Source organism: Panthera onca, chromosome D1 (assembly GCF_046562875.1).
Source record: "Panthera onca isolate mPanOnc1 chromosome D1, mPanOnc1 haplotype 2, whole genome shotgun sequence".
Classification (NCBI taxonomy): domain Eukaryota; kingdom Metazoa; phylum Chordata; class Mammalia; order Carnivora; family Felidae; genus Panthera; species Panthera onca.
In genome coordinates, this window is record NC_138348.1 from 1,196,946 (window position 1) to 1,216,873 (window position 19,928).

At 66.0% G+C, this 19,928-nt stretch overlaps 1 protein-coding gene across 1 annotated transcript; it reads right to left on the reverse strand.

The window, feature by feature from the left end:
* Positions 1–206: 206 nt before the first annotated feature.
* On the reverse strand, positions 207–19,050 carry DUSP8 (dual specificity phosphatase 8). The gene is made up of 7 exons (XM_078433835.2): positions 18,686–19,050; positions 12,722–13,061; positions 10,802–10,940; positions 5,874–6,040; positions 5,266–5,425; positions 4,007–4,130; positions 207–3,753 (listed from the first exon to the last, which is right to left on the reverse strand). The coding sequence occupies exons 2-7, from the start codon at positions 12,950–12,952 to the stop codon at positions 2,697–2,699; spliced, it is 1,878 nt and encodes a 625-aa protein (XP_078289961.1). The 5' UTR covers positions 12,953–13,061; positions 18,686–19,050; the 3' UTR covers positions 207–2,696.
* Positions 19,051–19,928: the final 878 nt, after the last annotated feature.

Consider the following 19,928-nt stretch of genomic DNA (forward strand, 5'->3'; position numbering starts at 1 on the left):
GATGTGACCGCAAACAAGGGGGCGCTCCTCCGGCACGGCTCCCCCGCCAGGCCCAAGCTGCCCTCTGGGTCAGGACCGTGAGCCCCGGGAAGTGGGTTTTGTGGGCCCATCCCCAGCACCGTGGTGTCGGACGCCTCCAGGGGCTGCTGCCCCATCTCTGCTCCACCCTCCACCAGCGTGAAGAAAGAGGCAACCAGAGGCATGGAGAAAACATCCATCTCAGGATTTATTACAACACGTCGTTTCCAAATACAAAAGAAGGGGACAGGTCGGGGAGCAGAGTGTGGCCGCGCTGGGGGACGGGCTCTGAGGCAGGGGCGGGCTGCCCAGTCCAGAGAGACCAGGAGCCATGCGGGGGACCTGCCACCTCTCCTCCGCTGGACTTTCCAGCAAATATTAGGAGGGGGCGGATCCAATGTGGGGCAACCCCCAATGCCAGGGCCGGGGAGTGGGGGGGTGGGGAGGTATGGGGGAGGGGAGGAGGGCCGAGAGACTTGGGAGAGGGCTGGGGCCCGGCCCCCGCCCCGCCTTGGGCAGTGCGTGGAAGTGGCCGGGGAGGGGCTTGTGCCAGGGCCCGGTCCCCCCAGGACAGGAGAGGGGGTGGCCGAGACAAGACCTCCCCCCAGTGCAGCTGCTTGCTTTGGGGTGACCCGTGCCTCAAGGGCAAGAGCCCCCCACACCTCAGGACAGAAGTCACAAGAGATGCTGGCCGCCCTGAGAAAGGGCAGAGGGAGGAAAGGACCGGGACCGCGGGACCTGCCTCCAGAGTTTTGGGGCCCAACCAGTGGCCCCAGACCACTGTCTCCTGGACAGCACGGGGGTGGGGGCGCGGAGGCGGGGACCAGTGCATCCTCCACACCCAGGGTCACCTCAGAAACCCAACGCGATAGACAGACAGAAGGCAAATTTACATAATCAATAATAATAATAATAAACCAATAATAATAAATACTTAAACCTCTAATCCATAGATTGCAAACACAACAATGATAGCTTATTTTCTTGGGGAATGGGGTGGGGACGGAGGGAACCGGAAAGGACTTTTGCTTAAAGGGGGGATGGCAGGTGCACAGAGCTGCAGGTCAACAGAAGAACAAACAGAAGAAACAGCCACAGAGGCCGCTGCCTGAGGACTCCGTCCCCCCCAGCCACCCCTCCTACCAAGCCCCTGGCCTCTTCCCAAGGTGACCAGCCCCCACCCCTAGACTCTAGGACATCTGAAGATTGGGGGTCATCTACTCCTGCCTCCAAAAGCTGTGGGTCCCTGTGACCTGACAGGGTGTGGGGCAGGGGGTGGCTGGAGTTTTTCCCTGCCTTTCCCACCAGGCTGGCCCACTCGGGCCAAAAAGCCCCCGGCACACCACGTGGAAGACCCCAGGGAGGCTACAGAGGTGAGTGCTCCCCAGGAAAGGGGAGTACAGGAGCTGCTCTTCTCCAAGGACCCCAAGGGGCAGGGGCAGGACTGGGGGCCACCTCTTGCACCTGCCTGAGTCAGGGGTCCTTATCAAAGCTGAGGACCCCCACCCCCAGAAGCACAAGGGTCTGACTGGTGCTTAACTGCCTCCTCCGGCTGCGAGGCAGCCAGCTCCTCGTGGAGAACCCCCCCGCCCTCCCCACCGCCCCACCTGCAGGAACATACCTGAATTCCAAGTCTGACCTGGGGCCTGGGGCTGGGTGCAGGAAGAGCCCAGAACAAGACTCTAAATCCATCTGCCCTCTGACCAATGGAGCCAGCACTGGCTAGCCCAGCTCCTCCCGCCTGATTGCCCCAGGGGCCAAGCTCCTGTACTCCAGCTGTTTCCCCCACCTGGCAGGTGGCGCTGGAGGCACCTGCAAAGTGGAGGAGAGGGGAGCAGCGTCTACCCAACAGCCTTGCTGAACCCACGAAACTGGACCTGGGCTCAGGCAAGGGGGGGGGGGCACTCTACCTCCATTCCTGCTCTGGGGACCCACAGCATCTGACACTCAAGAGCCCCCTTCACTGCGCCCCTACCCTGTTCTATCCCCAGCCCCTCTGAACACCCTAGCCTCTGCAGGCCCAATGCCTGTAACACCAACCAGGCAATGGGGCGGGGGAGGGGGGGGCAATAGGAGGGCAGGTGAGGGGGAGCCTCCAGCCGGCAGAGCCTCCTCCGCCACACCCCAGCTCCTGGCACACTTCTCCCACCTAGGCTTTGGTGCAGAGCCTGAGACAGGAGCAGAAGAGAAGGAGTGGAGAGGAGGGGGCGGGGAGGGACAGGGAGGTTCTGAGGCTCAGTTTGTGGCAAAGTTTTTTTTCTCCTTTTTCCCCCTTTTTCTTATGTAAAAAGTGCACAAAAGCTCGGCAGCCTCTTTGCAACGGTCAGCAGTGTTTCCTGGGGGAGGGAGGGGGCAGGGAGGGGACCCCAGGCCTGGCACCCCAGCTCGGGACTGAAGGTGGCCTCATATTGCTTAGAAACGGGTGTTTCAGTTTAAATACCAGACAGTAAAAATAGAGCTCCGAGGACCGCCCGCACTGTTGCCAAATCATTGCCAGAATGAACAGCTTAAATAAATAAAAAAATCGAAATATTTACTTCTCGATAAAAATCGCAGTAAAACCATTTACCTTTCTTTGCATTATATATAATATATATTTATAGTAGGCCCGGCTGCTGGCGGCCCAGACCAGGGGGCGGAGGGCAGCGGAGCGCCGGGCGCCGGGTCCCCGGCCGCCGTCAGGACACCTCGATGACCTCCACGCTGCCCGAGAAGCTGGCCTGCTTGCCCAGGGCGGCCAGCTCCTCGCCGCGCGCGCGCCCCTCCACCATGCCCTCCTCGAACTCCATCTGGCAGCTTCGGCGCTTGAATTGCGTCTCCGGGGCCGGCTCCTCTGGCCAGCCGGTCCGCGCGTCCCGGACCTCGGCCCGCGCCGCCTCTCGCCGCCGCAGATCGCCGCCCCCCGCGCCCTGCGCGCCCGCCCGGCCAAACGGTGCGAACCGCGCGCCGCCGGCGCCCTGCGCCCCCTCCGGGCTGAAGCACCAGGGCCCGTCGGGCGACGGCGTGCCCGGAGAGTCGAGCGGCGGCGCCCAGCTCCCGGGGCCCACGGGCTGGCCGGGGCCGGGCAGCCCGGGTGCCGACAGGGCCGAGAGGCCGAGCCGCGGAGTCTGGCGGGAGGCATCGCCGAAGTTCAGGCCGAGGCCGTGCGCGGGGGAGCGCGCTGGGGAGCCGGCTGGAGGCCGCGGCCGCCGGCGGAGGCGCGGGCGCGACTCCGGCGCCGCGTCCGGGCTGTCGGGGCCCGGCGAGGGCAGGCCCAGCGCGCCCCCCGACGGGCTGTCCAGCTTGCAGAGCTTGGGGGCCTCCCCAGGGTCGGGGGGCCCGGGGTCGTCGGGCCGCCGGCTCGGGGCATACGCCGACTTGATGTCCAGCGAGAAGGAGCGCTTCAGGCGGTTGGTGTCCTGGAGGCGGTCGGAGGACAGGTGCAGGCCACGAAGGCCCTGTTGCAGCGCGCTGGTGGCGGGGTTGGAGGAAGGCGCGGGGAGCTCCCCGCCCGCGCCGGGCGCGCCCTCCCTGACTGTGCTGGCCGCCGCGCTCCCGGTGGCAGCGCTCTCTGAGGTAGGTGGTGGCAGCGGCGGCAGTGGGGCCGCAGGGCCCGGGAGGGGCTCGGGGCTCCCTGGGTGGGACGCCCCGTCACCCTGCAGGGCGGCCAGCAGCTTCAGGCTGCGCTCATACTCCAGCAGCTGGCCCAGGAAGTTGAAGTTGGGCGAAATGGACGGGCGCCGGTCCTTCACGAACCTGCGGGAAGGAGAGCGGCTGTGTTGGCTCGGGGCTCCCTGCCAACCCGGACGGCCTCCCTGTCTCCCTCCGCTCCCCCTCCCCCACGCTGGGGGCGCGGCGCGGCCGAGGCGCCCGCCCGAGAGTGCTGGAGCCCCCCGCTCCGCCCCCCCCGCCCCCCCCCCCCCCCCCCGCTCGGGCCTCTCCCTCCCTCCGAGCCAGGGCCTTTCCGTTGCTGGCGGGGGGAGACGGGAGGGAAGAAAGACGGGGCTACCTGTAGGCGTCATCGGAGGACATGCCCATGGTCTTCATGATGTAAGCGATGGCGATGGTGGCAGAGCGGGAGATGCCGGCCAGACAGTGGACGATTACTTGGCAGCTGGACAGCTTAGCTCTATCTGGAGGCGGAGCCGTGGGGGCGGGGTCAGGCCTGGGGTCCCCAACCCAGGTGGGGGGGGGTGGGCCTCACCGGCCCTCCCCCCTTCCCCCCCCCCCCCCCCCGCCGCCAACAGCCCCAGCCCCACCTCAGGCCGGTGACCGGTGACCGCAAGCTCTTCCCTCCCGCCTCCTGCATGCTGTTCTCTGCGGGACTCCTGCCCCCACTGCCCGCCCGCCCCGCCCCCACCACGAGCACAGGCAGGAGAGCGCCCGCTCCTCCCTCCTCTTGGAGACTCCTACCCCCCTGGCCCCCCCCACCACGAGCACAGGCTGGAGTGCGCCCGCTCCTCACCGATGCACTCGATGGTCCCGCCCCCTGTCCCCGCCCCTGCCCCCCTACAAGCACAGGCAGGAGTGCGCCCGCCCCTCACGGTGCACTCGATGGCCCCGCCCCCTGCCCCCCCTACAAGCACAGGCAGGAGTGCGCCCGCCCCTCACGATGCACTCGATGGCCCCGCCCCCTGCCCCCCCTACAAGCACAGGCAGGAGTGCACCCGCCCCTCACGGTGCACTCGATGGCCCCGCCCCCTGCCCCGCCCCCTACCCCCCCTACAAGCACAGGCAGGAGTGCGCCCGCCCCTCACGATGCACTCGATGGCCCCGCCCCCTGCCCCCCCTACAAGCACAGGCAGGAGTGCACCCGCCCCTCACGGTGCACTCGATGGCCCCGCCCCCTGTCCCCGCCCCTGCCCCCCTACAAGCACAGGCAGGAGTGCGCCCGCCCCTCACGGTGCACTCGATGGCCCCGCCCCCTGCCCCCCCTACAAGCACAGGCAGGAGTGCACCCGCCCCTCACGGTGCACTCGATGGCCCCGCCCCCTGCCCCCCCTACAAGCACAGGCAGGAGTGCGCCCGCCCCTCACGATGCACTCGATGGCCCCGCCCCCTGCCCCCCCTAGAAGCACAGGCAGGAGTGCACCCGTCCCTCACGGTGCACTCGATGGCCCCGCCCCCTGTCCCGCCCCCTGCCCCCCCTACAAGCACAGGCAGGAGTGCGCCTGCCCCTCACGGTGCACTCGATGGCCCCGCCCCCTGCTCCCCCGCGCCCCCCCCCCCCCCCCACCGAGCACGGGCAGCGGAGCGGCCGCCCCTCACCGATGAACTCGATGCACTTGTCCAGCCAGGGCAGCAGCTTTTCGCAGTAGTTGTCATTGATGGGAATGCGCATGAAGCGGCTCTCACAGATGAAGTCCGGCTTGGGGCAGGAGTTGCTGGCGTTGAGGACATAGCTTATTCCGTTCTGGGTCATCAGATCCTGGGGGGACAGGAGGACAGGTCAGACCACGGGGGTGCCGCCGGACCGGACTTCCGGGTCCTGGCAAGTCCCGGAGAGGGGAGCCTCTGCAAGCCCCGCCCACGGCCTGAGGTGGGTTGCCCGGGCGGTGGCTTTACCCTCTTCCCTCGTCACAGTTTTAAAACACGGGACTCTTTCAGTGCTGGCCGGGGGCCCAGTGACATCAGCAGTTTGGCATGTGGGCTCCGCCGCCTGAGGGGCTGGGAGCTGCTTCTCCACCCGTCTCTGCTCTGGTCCTGCCACAGCCCCCTTGGGTCTTCGCACCCCCAACCCGTGCTTCTCCCGCACCTGGCCACCCATCCCCGCGTGGTCTGTCGGCTCCCTTCCTCCCCCAGACCAGCCCCGGAGCTGCTTCTGAGCTCCTGCCTCGTTCCCCGGCCAACGGCCAAAGCCCCAGCTGTGCACACACCTTGTTCAGGACATCTTTCTGAGAGCCCAGGTAGAGGTGAGGCAGGATGCGGGTCAGGCCCACACTGGGCACCGGCAGGCAGGGCTGGGAGAGGCTCATGGGCAGCAGGGCAGCAGGCTTGCCCTCACAGAGGCCGGGGAAGCAGGAGGAGAAGGTGGCAAAGCCCCCTGCAGGAGGAGGAGCGGAGGAGACGTGGGTCAGGCGGTCGGCTGGCTGGGGCACCCGAGCACCACTACTTCTCAGCCTCCCCCAGCCTGGACTCCCCCGCCCAGAGGGAGGCCCCTGGGTGGGCCTCTGGCCTGAGCACCCGGCCTCCGTGCTGGGTGCTGGAGGGCTGCTCTCACCAGGTGGAGGTGTGTGCTCCACACATATACAGGCCGCCCCTACGCCCACATTCCTCCTCAGGCTAATTAGCAGCTGGCCGCACTGAGGACGCCGCTGTGATGCCCGTAAATGTGGGGTCTGGGTGGTGAGCCAGTCTAGCACGTGCAGGACCCAGGCAGGGGTGCGTTCGGATGCCACGGAAGGCTCCTGCTGAGGGTGTGGTTCCTTCGTACCCGTGGCCTGGGGCCAGCCCCGGCCTTCCTGCCTCTCCCCCTGGGCTGATGCAATCCCTCCCTGGCTCTAGTTGGCCGGGAGCCCCAGACCAAGCTTGGGTGCCAGGACCAGGAGGCAAGGGCTTCTGAGGGGCCCTCCTCCCCCTGGGCATGACATCACCTACTGGAATCGGCACAGCCCGCGGGGCATCTGTGCTCTAGTTAGGGCTCCGTTCTGCCCAGAAGGCAGCACCAGAGGCTGGGCTGAGAGCTGGGAAGCCCAGGGGCTGTGTGCAAGCAGGGCACGCAAGCGGGCCCACGTTCTGCACGTGGCTGGCATGTGCCCTGCCGCCTTCCCCGCACATCCAAGCCCCAGGCCACAGGTCAGTGGAAGGAGCCCCTCCGCTGGCCTGAAAGACCCGAGGGGGCCTCCCGAGTACGTCTCTGAGTCCGTGAGTGACCGCGGGCAGAGCTCTCTCCGCCTCTGGCCTGCTTCCGCACCCTGCCTGCCACATGGCGTAGCTGTGAAGCTCAGAGGAGACAGTGACTGCGAAGAAACACTGAGAACACACCTGCCCACACCCGGTGTGATCGCCAGCACTCGGTGGGATGGCGTGAGACTGCACCCTGGGGCTAACCACACTTACGGGGACACAAGCCCTGTGGACGTTCTCTGCTCTCCGTGGACTGGTCCATTTCAGAATTCAACTGGACCGCGCTCTACCTCACTGCTCTGGAGGAGGCCGCGGAGTGAGGGGAGTTTGCAGGCCAAGAGACCCCCGTGCTCTTTCCGGGTCTGCAGCAACAGCTGGTGAGGGAGCCCTGGCTGATTTCCCAGGACAGAGATGCCTGGTGCCCTTGGCCTTCACCCGTAGCCCAGATCAGTGGCCAGTTTGTACGAACCTCCAACCAGAGTGCCTGCCATGTGTGCTCCCTGTGACCCCAGCGAAGGATTGACTGGGGGGGGGCATGGTGATGGGGGGCCCCCAGGCTGGGGGGAGGGCAGGCACGAGCCTTGGAGGAGCTGTCCCGTCCCCGCGAGCCTGCTGGCCGGACAGGGAGAAGTGGGTGACCGTCAGCACCCATGACAACACAGCTCACAGGTGAAAGCTGGCTCGGGTTCTGGGGGAGGGCTGCTGTTCACCCTTCAGAGCCGGGGGCCCCTGGATGTTCCTGCTGGATGACGGTGCCCCCCACCCCAGGAGGGCAAGGTCTGCAGCATCTCTCTAACGGCTCATCTCTGCTATCTCTAGCCTCCCTTGCTCTCCACTCTCTGGGTGACATGGCCTAAGCTGAGGGGTGGGGGGGCTGCATTCCACCAGGAACGTCCTGCACAAAGGGGGGTCTCTGCACAGGTGCAGACTTACCAGACCTGACTGGGATTCCTCAAGTAAAGCCCCACAGGACTCACCCCCCACCCCCCACCCCCGCCACCAAACCAGAGCCAAGCCTCTGGTAGTGATCCCTACAAGCCCCCTATACATGTCAGGTGCAGCAGAGCTGGAGACGGGCCCCTCCAGTGATTTCAGCCGCCCCCCCCACCCCCCCACCCCGGCTCTGGGGCCGTCCTGGGTTGAATCCGTGGCAGCGGGCCTGGACCCTCTGCAGGTGCTGGCATTCTTGGCAGCCGGGAGGCGCCCCCATCCCCTAGGCGTCCCCAAGGGCACCTTCCTTCGGGAGGGATACCCGCCTCCCTCTGCCTCACGGCTTCCCAGCTGGCTGCGCCTCACAATGGAATCTCGGATTCGCACAAAAGCTCATGCCTAGTACGCACCAACTCCACCGACTCCGCGGGCACTCGGCCCCTGCCCCCGCCCGCAGCTCCCAATGCTCGGGCTCTCCTGCCCAGATGCGGGCGGTGCCCCCCACCCCCCGCAACCCCCGCGCGCCCCCCGCGGTCCCCGCGCCCCGGGCAGGGTCCCCACCCACCCATCCTCTCTCCGCGCACCCTCTGCGCAGGGGCCGCTCCCGCCGCGGTCTCCGGCCAGGGTCCGAGGGCGGCGCGCGCGGAGTCGGGCCGCGGGGGCGCACCGACCCGGCGCCGCGACATCACCAGCCCGCATTCCGCAGCAACGCGCACCGGGGCGAGGGCCGCCCGCCGCTTAAAGGGCCAGGCTCCCTTTCCCGTCCCCGCCCCGCCGGACGTCACCGCCGAGCTGCTGGGGGGAGGGGGCGGGGAGGGCAGCGGTCACAGCAGCCGGTTCCGGACCCCAGGGCGCCTGCCCCACCGCTCCACTCCTGCTTCCAAGAGCCTCCGCTGTCCCGGGAGAGAGATCTCCCTGCCCTCCAGCCGCGCCAACCTCTCAGCGCTCCTCAGCCCCACCCACGGAGGGGTGGGGTCCTCCTTTTCTGGCCTCTGCTGAGACCCCCTCTCCCCCTGTGATCTTGGTGATCCTGGAAAGTCACTTCCCCTTTTTGGCCGGGCCGCATCCCTCCTTCCCACTGAGCCTCGCCTTCCCGCCTTCCCGTTCTCACTGGCTCCGGGGCTGCTCTGGCCTCAGACTGTGGGCAAGGTGAGAAGGCCGTCCCCAAGTCTGGGTCCTGATTCGGTGTCACTCTGAGCCCTTCTCATACCATCGTGGGTCATAACTTCTACCTGGCTTGGCCCTCAGTGAAATGGGTGCAAATACTCTAACCTTGCAAGGGGCAGCAGCCCCAAGAGCTTAGCGAGCCAAGCGGGGCACAACCAGGTCCCAAATGAGTGCTCCTGGCACGTTCCAGCCTAGGCCTGCCCCACTGCATGCTGGGTGAGGGGCCCCAGCCTCCAGAGGAGACCCACCATTAGAGGTTCTGGGCTTTCCTGGGCAGCCTGGGGGTAAGGGAGGGTGCTGCTCTAAGACCAGTTTCTCTGACTCCCAGAAAAGGGCCTGGTGGCTCCCGCTCCTGGCTGGAGAGTGTGCGCCTGCACACTGACGTGTGTGCGTGAATGCGGGCGGGCGGGCACACACACACACACACACACACACACACACACACACACGTGCACGCTGGAGTTCCCAGCTGGGCCCTGGGAGAGCTCCCGTCCGCCCAGGCTACCCATTAAAAAGCCCAGAGCCTCTCTGTCCTCTCTATCTTCTTCCTACCCGCTCAGCCCCCACAGTGAACCCAGGGGACAGTGGTTGAATCAGAGTTTGCAATTCTGTGGCTTGTGGTTCCCAGAGCTCACACACATGCACACAAGTCCCACAGCCCACCCACACAAGTTTGGGATCACCAAGGTGGGATGCACACACACACACACACACACACACGAGCAAATACAGATCACCAGCCTCCCGGGGCAGGCACCGATGTAGACACCCTCTGACCGTGTAGACCCAGACATGTGTAGAAGGCAGTGTGCACACCTGCACACGATGCTGACCCACCTGAACACCCTTCAGAATATGGTACTTCCTCCAAAAGGTCTGCCCTGAGCGGACTGGCTCTAGCCTTCAGGTTACATTGAAGGTCCATGCTGCCACTGGGCCCGTGCCAGAGGGCCAGCCCGGTGCCCTGGGACCACCCCATGGGGTGCCTGCATGTGAGGGCCACTCAGGGCAGACAGGCTGAATGTACATCCTGTTGGCTGTACACCCTCTCAGCCCTCTACGTCCTCCGTCCACCTGCCACAGCCCCTGGCAGGCAGAGGTCAGGGGCGGGAGCACCCACAAACGCCCCAGCCCCGGGCAGGGAGGGTGTGCATCCCTGGGACAGACCAGGTCAACCCAGCCCTGGGACCTGGGCCACCTCTGGGAGGTGGGTTCTACAGGAAGCGCCTCAGCCCCTGCCCACGGGGGGAAGGCATCTTCAAGAACCACTTCGGAACGTGTGTGTGTGTGTGTGTGTGCGCGCACGTCGGGCACACCTACGTGTGTGCCTCCAGGCTGGCTGGGCTGCTTTTGGGGAACAGGAAGCCCTATAGGGACCCCTGTTGGACCCCAGGCAGAGTCATCATCAAGTAGGCGTCCGTGTTGGCCGTGGCCTTCACAGGCACTCCCTGCCTGCGACCAGGGGTGCTCAGATTGGGGTTTGCGGAGGATGGGGCCCGTGTCTCCCTTCCCAGGCAGGTGGAGGGTCAGAGATCCCTTCCCTCCGCACCTGCTACAGCTGGCATTTAGGGCTTTCCTCTTGTCTACCTCTTCACCTGCTAGTGGTGGCGGGAGGCCCGTGTGCGAGGGGGTTCTGAAGCGTGGGGGTCCAGGGGAGGGGACAACGGAGCCTCAGAGAACTCCGGGGTTACTGAGAAGGCGCCCCTCCCAGCACTGCCCCTGTGGTCGCTGGTCTCTGGGCTTAGGAAAAAGAGCAGAGATGGATCCAGAACGCTGCCTCCCCGGACGCCTCCACCCAGCACAGCCAAGCTTAGAGTGGTGCCCCCCAGCCCCCTCCCTTGGGTCTGTCCCTTGAGCTCACCTGTGAGGATGGCCACGCTGTCAAAGCAGCCGTCCAGCTTGCTGAGCAGGATGGAGAGGAAGCTGTCTGCAGCCAGCACGCTGGCGTCCCGTGTGCTCTGGTCATAGACTACCACGTCCTGCGGCTCTGTGGCCTCCACCTGGGAGCCATGAGGGCAGAGGTCAGGGCACTGCTGGGCACCTGCCGGAGGCCCCCATCCCCGGCTGCCACCCACTGTGGCTTGTCAGGCACTGGCAGGGAGGGGCTTCGGCCACCTTGCTGCCTCGAGGGAAGGGCAGGCTCTGAGCCGCCCACTGCACAGCTCACACCTGGACAGGTAGCAACGCCCACAGCCGCACAGGCAGGCCCTCGGAGCAGGCAGAAACGGGGGACGCTTGTCCTAATGCCGTGTCCTCACGCACGGGCATCTGAGCTAAGGGAGCACTTATGGGTGTCCACTGGGGGCCACGTCCACGTAGAAGAGATGCAGGTGAATGTAACAGGGTCTTCAGGGGTACACACAGGTGCCCACAGGGACAGGGGTGCACGGACGCCCTCAGGGCGACCGAGGCAAGGGGAAAACTGTCCCCAGGGTCCCCGGGAGGCACGTTTTGGGGCTTTTGCAGGTGGGATGCCTTTGGGCCTGGGCCCTTCTCCTCTTTCCCAGCCAGTGATGGGAAAAGGACTGCCACAAGAGCCACCTTGGATTCAGGAGGCAGCAGCTCGAAGTTGGGGTTCCGTGCCCTCCCCCCACCCCAAATGCCCTGCCTGGGGACCAGATGCTCAGCAGCTTCTGCTCAGAGTGGCTAATGCCCTGCCCCCCAAGCACACTCAGCCCTTAAGCCAGCTGAGCCGCCAACCCTAGGCTGGATGATGTCACCAGCAGCCAATGGGATTGCGCTCTGGCAGGGAGTCCTCGCTGGGGGTGATTAATCACTGGATTCCCCTCACTGAGGCTGCAGGGAGCTTGTTCTGGCCTTGGGGGGTGGGTGGGGGGACTCCCCACGAGCGGCTGTGCCACCTGGGTCCTCTCACATCCAGCTCTGCTGAGGCGGGGCCTGTGACCAAGACCCCTCCCGCAGCTCCAGGCCGCTGGGCATGCCACTCTCCACACTGGAGGTGCCTCTGCCTTCCCAGGTCACTGGGCCAGGGGTCCCTTCCAGGGCTGGACTCGATGCTCCTGGCTGACGGTGCCAGGACTGTCCACCGCAGGTGACCTGGGATGTTCTCGGGGGAGGGCCCAGAGAGAATTCTGGGTCATTCAAAACTCTAGAGGGGAAAGAACTGGGGGCTGGGGACAGGACCTCTCAGTGTGAGCCTCTTGGCCACCCCTCCTGTCTTCCTCTGACTTCTCATGGCCATCAGTACATGCCTCCCCAGCTGCCATCCTGGTCCACGGCCTCCCTGTGCCCCCCCACCCCCTGCCCGCCCCATGCCCCTGTGCAAGGTCACACCTAGCTCATCCATTCAGTGCCCCTCTGTGAGCCCTGGACTGGGCCCCAGGGACATGGCCCTGTCTTATGAGGGGAGACCTCTGCCAGGGGCGGAGGGCTGAGTGAGGACCCAGATAGGGCAGCAGGCTCTGGAAGGGAGGGGTGATGAATTGTATCTGGGGAGACGGTATCTGCAGAGGGCCTCCCTGGGGAGAGGCATTTGTGCACCCTAAGAGGAAGCTCAGGGAGGAGGTGTGGGAGCCGCCTACAAGGCCCGAGGCTTGGAATGGCTTAGTACATTCTGGCCCTAGGAGCCCAGTTGGGGTTAGCTGAGAGCTCCTGTGTACCTGGCTGGCGAGTTCTGTCCTGGCCTCCGGAAGTGACGGGGGTCTGGGTGGGAAGGCAGTCAGCCCCAGGGACTGGGTGGCCCTGGGGGCAGTGGTGGGGGGGGGGGGGGTGGCACCAGCCCCAGGGACTGGGTGGACGCAGCAGGGAGGGTGTCAGGTACCTGGCCGCGCACGGCTGGCTGGATGAGCTCTGCGATGGTCACCTTGCCCTGCTGCAGCCGTCGCTTCACCAGTTTGGAGCAGCAGATATTGACGGAGCTGAGCACGTGCCAGCTGTTGTACTCCACGAAAGAGCGGCTGTCGATGACCAGTGGCCCCCCAGGCCCGCCCCGCAGGAGGCTGGCTAGCTTCTTGGCATCCATCACCTTCCGAGGGAGCCGGTCCCCAGCCATGGTGGGGCAGTGGGCAGTGGGGAGGGGGTGGGCCCTGAAGGGAACAGAGGCTGCTCCGGTGGCCGGGGCTGTGGCTTAGAGTTCGGAGGGACCGGGCATGGTGCCAGACCTGCAGGGAGAGGCAAAGGGTCAGCAGTGCTGCAGGCCCCCAGGGTGGGTGCCTGGTCAGCTCCCTGGGCAGGGCCAGCCTCAGAGGGTCCGTGGGGAGACCCAGGGGGACCAGGGGGTTTGAGCCTGACATGTGCCCACAGGGGCCCTTCCTCTCTTGGGATAAACCAGCATCCCCTCTGGCTCTTCCACGGAAGTCAGGCCCCCTAACATCTTAGGTAAGTGGGGTGGAGTCTGTGACCCGCTGGGCTGAGGGTGTTTGTACGCGGTCCTACCCAGCACTGCACTGTCCAGGTCATGGGGACAGCTTCTAAGTGGGACACAGAAAGGCAGATGGGGGAACACAGAGGGAAGGATCTCAGGGCTTGGACTGGGCTGGCTGTCCAGGACGGGCCTGAGGACGCCTCCCCTGGGCCCTCGGGATCATGGACACTCACTGCTTCCAGAACACTTCATCCTGCCTTCAGGCTCTGTCATCCCATTGCGAGGATGCATACCCTCCCCGGCCTGCACATCTTCCTAATGTCCAGAACTCTGGGCAAGGCAGGGGTCCAGAACATGCTCCTTGCCCGGCATACCCTCCCTCTGTGGCCCCATGCTGCACAATCTCTCCATAAGCTGATAATCTGGCCCCGAGGAACGGGGGTGGCATTGGGGCTGCCTCCACAAATCCATGGGTTCCTGAGGCAGGTGCCAGGGCAGGTGCTGGAGGGGTCTTGGAGTGGAGGTGGGGCTCCTCTGCCACTGCCACTGTCCCAGTTCTGCAGAGCGAGCTTGAGTGTGTGCCATGTGGGGCCAGTGTCTGTCCCCCTGCAGGAGTGTGCCACACGCTCATGGGATGGGGGTGGCAGCACGGGTGTGCTCCGGGCACAGTGAAGTCCTGAGGTCTAGAGGGACCCTTCTGGGGGCTGGGAGGTCCCAGGGTGGGGTGGATGGGTGGCACCTAAAGATGAAAGTCAAAGTAGGTGACCCATATGCGGGGACTCTCAGCACGGCCTCTAAGGGCCCGCGGCCTGAGGAGGAGGTAGGTGGGGATACAAGGACCCCAGATCTTGGGGCAGAGGCCCCTCTTGTGGGTTTGGTGCTAAGCCTCTGCCACATGCCTCCCATCCTCGTCCTGCCTGCGAGGCCCCATCTGCCGTGTCGCCTGCCAGGACCGGCCTCTCTCTAGGCCCACCGAGCCTCACAGCCTGCCAGGAGGCACACAGTGTGAGGATGATGAGTTTCCTTTGAAGGGGGGAAACCGAGGCTCAGGGGAGGGGTGGGACCAGTCGAAGGTCACACCAAGGACACTGGATAGAACCCAAGGCCTCCACCGTTGCCATTCAGTCAGGACCTTCCCTCTACCACAGCCCCACCCAGCTCGGACACAGGAGAGGCTGGGGCACAGACGTACCCTGGAGCTCAGAGAGGGGACCCCCTCAGCACGCCCCCACCTGCAGCTGCAGCTGCTGCTGCGGTGGGACCCCCTGAGGACACTTGTCATACTTCAGTGATGATGGCCCTGGGGACAGCAGTGGCAGCTGCGGCCATTTCTGGACCACCCCCTCAGGTGAGCTCCCAGGCTGGTGTGGGTGGGAGACTTCACAGAGAAACAGGAGCACGGCAGGTGTAGACCGTGTCTGCTGGCCCAGAGGGAAGTGCCCGGGATGGCCCCGGTCAGCGGGCGGGGCCTTGGGATACCACTCACAGACACCCTGCTCCCCAGGCAGGCACCCGGGCTCCTCCACTGTGGGGGCAGGGCCTAGGGGTGCAGCTGGGGCTGCTGGTCATCCTGAGGGCGGTATGAAACCAGTTCAACAGCAAAAGGGCCCATCTGCCAAAAGGGGCGCCCCACCTGCTGAGGGGGGTCTTCACTTGCTGGCGGGGGCCTGTCTGCAAAGGGGGCTCCCCACCTGCCCAGGGGGGCCCGTCTGAGGGGTGTCCCCACCTGGGTGATGAGGGGTCCCCAATTCGATTCCTGTATGAGGTGTTTTGAGAAGCTTCGGGACAGCTTGAGGGCCGTAGGACAGGCAGGGAGGCGGGCTCAGGATGAGAGGAGGGTGTGGAGGAGCTGAGCTGGGCTGCAGGACAGGGACCGGGGGCTGGAAGGGGGAGCCGCTGGGCTCCCAGGCCCAGTACCTGGTCTCAGCCCCAGCCCCTAGGGAACCCTCCAGCTCCGCCGTGAACTGCTCTAGTATTGTTATTTGCAGCCGAGGGGGACCCATTAGCAAGTTAGCACCTCCGTCGTTGCCATGGCAACCACGGAGGTGCCAGGCAACGCTGGTCCTGCGGCACAGCTACAGAGCAGGCTGGCTCTGCAGAACGGCAGGGCCCGCTCCTTGCTTCCTGCAGGTGCCCAGGAGCTGGGGCCTGGGATGACCGGGGGCCGGGTCCCTACGAGTCCCAAAGCCCCGCGGTGACACTCCTCCAGGCCCTCCCCTCTCTGCTCCACGGGGTCCTAACCTTTCTTGCCAAGGGCACCCACGGAGCACCTCACTCCTGCCTCCAGGAAGCCTTCAAGGGGCCACGGTCTGGCCCAAGTGCACCTCCTGCAAGACCTCTCAGGGCCTCCTCGGGGCTAAAGCTCCTGGGGGCAGACCCTCCCCTGTCGTGCTATGGATCCGAGCCCAGAACTCCAGTCGGGGGTGGAGAAAGCTTAGGACAGTCTTGAGCAGGTAAGTGGGGCTATAATGGGCCAGGTGGGCACAGGGAAAACAGATATTGCAGGCTCTTGGGCCTCCCCAGTTTCAAGCACCCGCCCCAGGTACAGCCCGGACTCCACTCTTGGGAACTGAGGGGAGACAGCAGCCATCACCTGCTATTCCAGAGGCTGGGTGCCAGTGGGAGGGGGGCATAGCCCCCTAGACCCCCGTCAAAGGGCTCCTTGCTTAGGACACTTAGCAATTCTCAGTCCAAAGGCAGGAGGCCCCTCCCCACCTGGCTGGGCACCGCCTAGGAGGCCGCAGGCAGCCCCCTTCCTCTGAAAGGTCAGGTACACAGCGCGGCCTGGCTTCTGTGCTGCGTGTCCACTGCCGCGTGAGTCGGAATGTGCCCCCTTGCACACCGTCCGCACAGTGCTCACCTCTTTCCCACAACCCACTCCACCCCCTCATGCAATCGCTCACACGCAGATGTGTGTGCACATGCACGCGGTCACCGGTGCGCCCTCTGCGTGCCAAATCCCCTGAAAGCCCAGAAGCCAGCTCCAAGATCTTGTCACATTGTTGGCTCCCAGGGCCTCCACGGGGCACCCTCTTGTCCCTGAGCAAGAGACACGTGTGGCCAGAAGACCCCCAACAGAAGGCATCTTCGCCAGGGTACCTTCTGCTCAGCACCTAGTGATGGGGAACTCACTACCTCCGGAGACCACCATCAGGACTGTCTGCCACGGGTGGCCCGTGGCTCTCGCTCAGAGTGGTATTTCCAACTCAAGTGGTGCCTGGCACACATAGGCAGGCCCTAGGGAAGAGCTGGCAGCGGGGGCACCCACAATGCTGATGTGTCCAGCTCACTGTGACCAGGGACACCTCTGGAGGCAGAAACTGAGAGGCCAGGAGAGAGACTGGTAGGGGGCTCACACCAGCTCAGCTCATTTACCCCCATCTGTTCTCATCAGGGATCCCCAAATGCTCTCACCCGCCCCCCCCCCACCCCCTCTCCCCGAGGTGAATGCAACGGGACCCAAGCTGGCCTTTACTCTGCCCGGGAGGAGCCAATGACAAGGCCAAGCAGAGCCAAGTTGGTCTGGGGAGGCTGTGTGCCTGGGAGACGGTGGGGTGGGGGCCCTGCACCCCCAGGTCATAGGAGTCTGGGTAGAGCCTGGGGTGGGAGGTCCCAGCACGTCGGTCCTTGAGAGGGCATGTTCGGGACCCTACAAATCTAGGTTCCTCTGTTCCTTCCTGGCTTGTTCTAGTCCTACTGATCTGCAGGACTTCTGGTCACTGTGCCCCATGCCACACACCTGGGCCATCCCGGGGCACCCACCAGTCACTGCCTGGACGGGTTCAGGCAGAGGTGGCCTCAGCCCGTGCAGTCCTTGTGGTCAGAGTCTGACCCACGTTCCTCTTGCTATGGGTTTGGCTCTGCTTCCTCTCCTGTCTGCACCCACTGGCTTTCATGGCCCCTTGGGCTCTCTGTCCACTGGAAACATCTGGACCAGCTGGTCAGCCTCAGCTGGAGAGGAGAGGATTCCGGGTAGGGACCTGGAGCAGAGGATCACTTCAAGCATCTCTCTGCATCTGTATGCATGGAACCCACTGTTCCTGGAGGCAGCCTCTGGGGCACAGGAGCCTTCCCAAGGGCCCAGGGCAGCAGGGGACTAGAAGCCACCCAGCAACTCTCCTGGGGCCCTCGTTGCCTACAGCAGGAGGTATTCAGTCAGACTTCAGGACTGACTCCCAGCTCCTGGTCACATGATCTGCCCTACCTAGGCAGGTGCTTATTAAGCTTCTGGGGAATGAATTCATGGGACATCTGTCCTCCCTGAGCAGGGTGGGGACACTGCATGCTACACTCATTCTCTGAGCTGCCCTAGAAGCAAGAAGGTCTGAGGGAGGCAGCGGGGAGTGATGGACCCTCAGACCTCCGCTCAGACCCCCAGGGCATGAAGCTGCTCCCCTGGCCTGCAGCACCCCCACCTCCACCCCAAGCGGCACCCCTGTGGACACTGCATTAGATCTGGCCACCTCCCTCCTCCACCCCGCGGGATCCGCGACCCCCCCCCCCCCGAACCCCCAATCGCTGCAGCACCCAGGACCCCCCCCCCCAACCCCCCCAGCCCAGGGCAGAAGCTAGTACGAGCTTGCAGCAGGAACTCAGGAGGCAAATTCTCCCAGTAGGGGTGACCTGGTGGGGGCTGGGCACATCCTCGGCCCATCATCGCCCCCTCTGCTCCGGGCCAGTCTGTTAGGTACCCCTCCCCACCAAGGTGGGCAGATAGGCTGAGGGAGGCTGGTTGCACTCAGCCTGGCAGTGCCAGCCCCTCCCCCAGCACCCGCTGCTGCCTCTGCAGCAGGCGGGCGGATGGTCTTTATTCTGCAGAGGCCAGCTGAGCACCCTGGGGTGTGGGTACCAGTGGCGGCCTGGCCAGAGAGGGAACACGGATCTGCAGCCCCTCCCCGCCGAACACGGAATGGGCCCTTTCCAGAGCCTCTCCACAGGCCAGGACCCTCGGCTCCTTTGGTCAAGGCCTGCATCGCCAGCCCGCGGGGGCAGGGACGACCTTCTCCAATTTGGGGCCTCCATGGCGGGGTGGGGGTTAGGGAGTCTGGGGTTCTCGCAGACGTCCGTACAGATCCACGCTGGATCACAAATGGCCCAGATCCCGGGTCCTTATTGCGTGCTCCCCCCTACCCCCCAAATAAGAAGGAATTTCGAGGAGAAAGGCGGAGAAGCCGGAGGAGGGAGGGGTGGGCCAGTGTGGACCGGGCCAGGGTCCACCGGGGACTGGGAGAGGCGGGGGAAGGGCCTCCCGGGCGGGCCAGTGGCGTCCCCGCGAGCCTGGCCGCTCACCTCCGGGCCGCCTCCTCCTCCCGGGCGCCCGCCGGGTGCTGCCGCCCCAGCGCTCCAGACGCAGCGCCCCCCACCCCCACCCCGGGCCCCCTGCCCGCGCCCCGCGCGTCCGCGCTCGGCGCCCCCGCTCACCTCGCCGTCGCTCGTGTCCGGGGCGCACGGGGACCCGCGCCCGCTCAGCGCGCCCGCTCGGCCGCGCCGCCCATGGGCCCGGCGGGGGCCCGCGCAGCCGGGGCAGGGGCCGGGGGAGCGCGCGGGCCGCGTCGCCGTCGCCGCCGTCGCCGCCGCCGCCGCGGGGAGCGCTCGCTCGGGCCGGGGCGCGCGCACTGCGGACGGGCACGCGCGCTCGCGGCGCGCATCCCACCCCCCGGGCTCGGCGGGCGCGGCCGGTGCGGCTCCGGCGCGGCTCGGGCTCCGGCGTCCGGGCGGGGGGCGCGGAGCCGGCTGGGCCGCCGCGCTCGGCCGCGAGTGACAGGCCCGGGGCGGAGGGCGGGGCCGCCGGCGGGGATGAGGTCATGCCGAGCGAAAAAGGCCCTGACGTCACCTGCAGCCAATCAGCGCGCGCGGCTCGGGGGCAGGTGACGTCAGCCGGAGCCCGGCCGCGGGTGCAGATCAGAGGCGGCGGCCGCGGGGGGCGGGGGGCCGGGCTGGCCGCCGCCCTCCGCCCTCTGCCCTCCGCCCCCCCGCCCGGCACCGGCTCTTAAAGGGGCCGTGTGGCGTCCCCTCCGTGCTGCCAGGGACCCCCCCCCCCCCAACCAACCTTCAGGGAGCCTTCCTAGCCCCGGCTCCCGGCCCCAGCACGCGGGGACCCCCGGCCTCGCGCCGCACACCGCCGAGGAGGGGCCGGATGAACGGATCGTGGCTCGAGGGTCTTCACCCGCCGTGGCCCGGCCGGAGCTGGCGCCGCCTCCCCAGCCCCGCAGCCTTTGTTCGCGCGGGGCCTACGGGCCCCGAGACCCTCGCGGTCCCGGGCGGCGAGGGCGCTGCGCAAGCTAGGCCCGCGAGCACTTTACCTGCGGCACTGACGCCGACCCTCTCCAGCACCCCTGGAGGTGGGAACCTGGGTTTCCACTTTACTCGGGAGCAAATTGGAAGCTCGGAGGCGAGACGGTTTGTCTCAGGTCACACGTCTCATGAACTCTGGGGAGGGTGTCCCCAGTGCAGTGCTGTCCCCCAGGCCCCGCCGATCACTCCAGCCCCTGACGCTTCCGGTGAAAAGCCACCCCCAAACAGTGCTTATCGGGGTCCACCCTGACAATGTGTGTTCTCCCCCAGCCCCCAGTCAAGGCTGTCGAGGGTCTGCCCCCAGGCGACTTGAGGCCCGGACGCTGGGAGTCCAGAGCGGGAACAAACATAGGTAATTACACCTTGAGCA

What these genes read in the sequence shown, in the direction of transcription:
- DUSP8 (XM_078433835.2), bottom strand. Translation starts at nt 12,952, where the DNA reads ATGGCTGGGGACCGGCTCCCTCGGAAGGTGATGGATGCCAAGAAGCTA. An exon ending in AGCCAGCCGTGCGCGGCCAG is followed by an intron (nt 10,941 to 12,721) that starts GTACCTGACACC and finishes CATGGCTCCCAG; the next exon opens with GTGGAGGCCACAGAGCCGCA. An exon ending in CAAGTGCATCGAGTTCATCG is followed by an intron (nt 4,131 to 5,265) that starts GTGAGGGGCGGC and finishes CTCCGCCTCCAG; the next exon opens with ATAGAGCTAAGCTGTCCAGC.